Below are 4,399 nucleotides of genomic sequence, written 5' to 3'. Positions count from 1 at the left end.
GAGCTACCCATCCCTTCGTTAAAATTAAAAAATGGAATAGAAACTCGGGCCATCTGTTGTTATATAACAAAAATATTTTCTGAAACACTAGTAAATCATAATCATCCATTAAAAAAAAAGATCCCAACAAAAATCTCTTCGAGAAAAGTGTGACGCAGTCTTTGAAGTACAATTTCTAAAATGAATGATATCGCTAGAGTTGACGCTTTCAGGTTCGTTACGCAAAAATTAAATTTTACATCCAATTTTAGTTCAAACAAGCTGGCTTAGTTTTTCTCATCATCTGCCAAATAATTTTTACCAAAATTTTACCAAAAAAAAATCTGCGTCGCATGTGGCAGATAAATTTTCTTGCTGGTCTGTTCCTGAACATTTGCCACTCAATAAAAAGACAAAAAAAGGTAAAAAAAAACAGCTCCGCACACGACGAGCTGCACCTTTCTAATGACACCCCACACGACCCTGTACGGCTCGTGTAACTGGAGAAATTTTTGTAAGAAAATTGCAATTTTTCGGTTTTTGCTCACCTTTCACCAGCCATACAAGGCATACAAGCTTCGAAGAATTTTTTTGAAAGTGGTTTTGGCTTCTGGGGTCGAATACCTTTCTAGGCACATATAAAAAAATCCAATAGAAAATGCGTCCGATTTCGGTAGGCTGTTTTTCAAAAGAATTCCTCTCACTGCTTAAGTGTTTAACTGCTCCTGGGATAAGTACAGGTCCGAAATATTGATTTAAGTGTTATTTGAAGGACAAATAGCACGAAAATCTATTAACAGGAAAAATTCCGAAACTATTTCAACGAATTTCTTCAATCACAATGCGAGTGGGGTGACATCTGTTTTTGAGATTGTCTGTTGAAACATAATTTTTGAAAATTGAACGCAACTTTTTTGATGTTCAATGACAATCACGTTGTGTCAAGCAGATTTCCATCATAAATAACAACATTCATAGAATCAGAAGAAGGAAAGACGAGCTAGATCTGAATTACCGAAATTTCAATCCAATAAAAGGAACAAAAGGTCAACATGTCGGATATTTCATTAAAACAAAGTTTGGAGTTGCTCGAAGGAAATCGACAGACGAAACTTAAATCAGGTAACAAAATATTCAGAACACGTGAACATGTTGGAGATAACAACAACATCAGCTGTCTTCCTGTGGCAACTTCAGTTGCATCCTTAAAGCATTTTTGTCAATTATTGTCAATTTTGGTAGACTCTAACATAGGTTCTATAATCTGTATACAAATGGTGGCATCGTTGGATAGGTATCGCTGCAGCAGCTTACCAAAAAAAAGTAATGTGAACAGATCAGTTATTGGTGCGGCAGGTATCTAGGGTGTCAATAACAACTTTAAAGGGCTTCACTACCTATCGTTAGTATAATCGTCGATAAGTACATAGGGACCAACGGATGCTTGTTTCGTATTCAGGGCGCTGAGATCTCTAAGCCTCACTATGCTACCGTTTTTAATCCAAAAGTTTCAAATTGTTGCCTAGTGTTATCAAAGTACTACTGAGACAGTCTGTTGTGTTCTCACAGAAGAGTGTAGGTCGATTAGTCTAATGTCCTACATCCGCAGCTAAGAAGCGGGGATTCTTTTGGCCGATTCACATAATTGACGAGACACTTATTGAAAGAAGTGATACCACCATCTTCTTTATCACGTCTTTTCTTACTCTTTTCAGGGAAGCAAACAAAAAAATCCAAAAATCCATTCCTACGGGAACCGAGTCCACCGAAGGTCACACTATCCAGCATTATCAAATCGAAGAAAAAAAACAAACGTATGTTAAAACAACCAACGATACACCCTTTCGTCTTAATTACCATCTAGTTAACGTATTTTCCCCGTTCGCAGAACTCATCAAACCACCAACACAATCGTCTCGATCTAAAAATTCGGCTGCAATAGTTGCAAATCAAATGAAACAGAAACCATCGAAAGTTGAAGAGAATTTGAAGAAATTATTGATGTTCAGCAGTCCCGTAAATTTAGATAATGAATCGACACAAAAGGTTAGTGTTGATATTGTCAATGAAAGTTTAGAACAGGTATGGTCGATCGGCGAATTCTTCTTAAACGCACTCACATTTTATGTCAAAATAATATGAAAATGAGTGCGTTTAAGTCCGAAAATCAAATTTTTATGTCCTCCGAGCGGACAATAGACCATACCTGGTTTACACTTTCATTGGATATTGTACGGTAATTTTCGGTGCACAACGACACACAATAAAAATGGAAAATGATAATTTTTTCAGTTGTTCAAACGAGCTCAGACACAGAAGTATGTCATACCGGAAGCAAAATCGAATGTGGAACAGGAAACCGTTTTCACGGATGAAGATTTCCGGAAATTTGAAAGGGAATATTTTTGCAGCTGAATCGCTCCATTTTCTTCTGTAATGACAGTGGATTTGTACTGATGGAGCTTTTGTTATTTGACATGAATTTTCAATAAAAATTTGTTTAAAAAAAATTCAAGTATGAGTGTCCAAAAAAATTATATGGAATTGCCAGTAATGCATCAAATGGATAATAATTCGAACATGCATTCGCAGTGTAATGACATACATATGTATATATAAGACTAGTCATAAAAAACGCTTAAATCCGACGATTCCTAAATGCTAAGCCCCATCTTTTGGGCATGTCTGTCGCTTATAAGACCATCCACCTTGAAGCCATCTTAGAAAATCCAAATTTTTGGCAATCTGTAATGAAACCATTCTGGCGCCAAATGATGAAAGAAATTGTATAAATAAATGGGTCGTCGTTGAGAACTCAAAGCCTAGACTTGGCTGAAGCGAAAGACTTTTTATTCTTAAATTTCATTCGTTCATTGGGCACAAGAATATTGCCTAAAATTTGAATTTCCTAGGATGTACGGTAAGATCACCCTTTTCAGCGCTCAAAACCAAACACAGGTCCCGGTCTAAATTATGTGGCTCTATTTCGATTCAATTTTCATAAATAATTTTCTCATGAAAATGTTCAAAATCTACACTCATTCGACGATAATTTGGATCAATTTTGGTCTCAACAGTAATACCGTTGTGTATTTAATTAAGCTGACTAATGTAACTCTAATATAGTAGTCCAGGCCCTTGCGCCAAGAAAAAGGCTCCGTTCGCCAAAACAATGAGGGATTCTTCTGAAAAACCTAAGACCGAAATCGGACGCATTTGCTATTGTAATTTTTTATATGTGCCCAGTAAGGTATTCGACCCCAGAAGCCAAAACCTGTCTCAAAAAAATTCTTTGAAGCTTTTGTGGCTGGTATGAGGTCATCAAAAACCGAAAACCAGCACTTTTCTTTAAAAAAAATTCTGCAGTTACACGAGCCGTACAGGGTCGTGTGGGGTGTCTACACTGAGATATGTACAGTTGAAGTTTTCAACCGAAAAAAGACTGAAAACTTACACTTTTCTTACAGAAATTTCTCGAGGTACACGAAACGGGCATGGTTATGTGGGGTGTCATTAGAAAGGTAATTTTATGTTCTTTCAGGGCCAATAGGGTCTTTTTGTGGTTTGGAAGTATCTACGACTAATAATGAGAAGTTGAAATGTTTAAGTGTTTATATCGAATCGAAGATGCTACCAAACTTCCGTAAGCTCTACTTTTTCTGAAAGTACATGCAATTACCTTTCTAATGACACCCCACACAACCATGCACGTGTATCTCGAGAAATTTCTGTAAAAAAAGTGTAAGTTTTCAGTCTTTTTTCGGTTGAAAACTTCAACTGTACATATCTCAGTGTAGATGAATTTCAAACCCAATAAAACCCTATTTGCCCCGGAAAAACATGCAATTACCTTTCTAATGACACCCCACACGATCCTGTACGGCTCTTGTAACTGGAGAAATTTTCGTAAGAAAAGTGCAAGTTTTCGGTTTACGATCACCTCACACTAGCCACACAAGCTTCGAAGATTTTTTTTTGAAAGTGGTTTTGGCTTCTGGGGTCGAATACCTTTCTAGGTACTTCCAATAGAAAATTCCAATAGAAAATGCGTCCGATTTCGGTCTTCTGTTTTTCAAAAGAATCCCGAAAAGTCCATTTTCGAAAAAAAAAATTGTTCCAAAACTTTTCATTCCCAATCATGTAGCTGAAAAACTCGAAAAACATAAAACAAATAAATTGCCACAAGGGACCTGACTATACTCAACGCATAATATCTCAATTTTTGCTAATAAATGGAATTAATCATTTTAGTGATGAGAATTTAATTGGAGATAAACAACAAGAGCGACATTAGCAATGTGAAGATTAAAATATTTTCATTCACGGCTGAATGCTACGGATATATACCATTAATTCGAGTTATTAAAGTTGAGTATTCAAGCCAAACAAACGACAGTTTAGACAGTAGACGAGCGACTTC

General features: G+C 36.3%; 1 protein-coding gene across 1 annotated transcript; it reads left to right on the top strand.

Moving 5' to 3' along the window:
* Nucleotides 1-918: 918 nt before the first annotated feature.
* LOC119084657 (active regulator of SIRT1-like) lies at nucleotides 919-2,494 on the top strand. Its single transcript, XM_037194724.1, has 4 exons — nucleotides 919-1,101; nucleotides 1,695-1,793; nucleotides 1,868-2,025; nucleotides 2,272-2,494. Exons 1-4 carry the CDS (start codon nucleotides 1,032-1,034, stop codon nucleotides 2,392-2,394), a joined length of 450 nt encoding a protein of 149 aa, XP_037050619.1. The 5' UTR covers nucleotides 919-1,031; the 3' UTR covers nucleotides 2,395-2,494.
* Nucleotides 2,495-4,399: the final 1,905 nt, after the last annotated feature.

Source organism: Bradysia coprophila, unplaced genomic scaffold (assembly GCF_014529535.1).
Source record: "Bradysia coprophila strain Holo2 unplaced genomic scaffold, BU_Bcop_v1 contig_87, whole genome shotgun sequence".
NCBI lineage: Eukaryota > Metazoa > Arthropoda > Insecta > Diptera > Sciaridae > Bradysia > Bradysia coprophila.
This window is presented reverse-complemented; position numbering and strand designations above follow the sequence as displayed.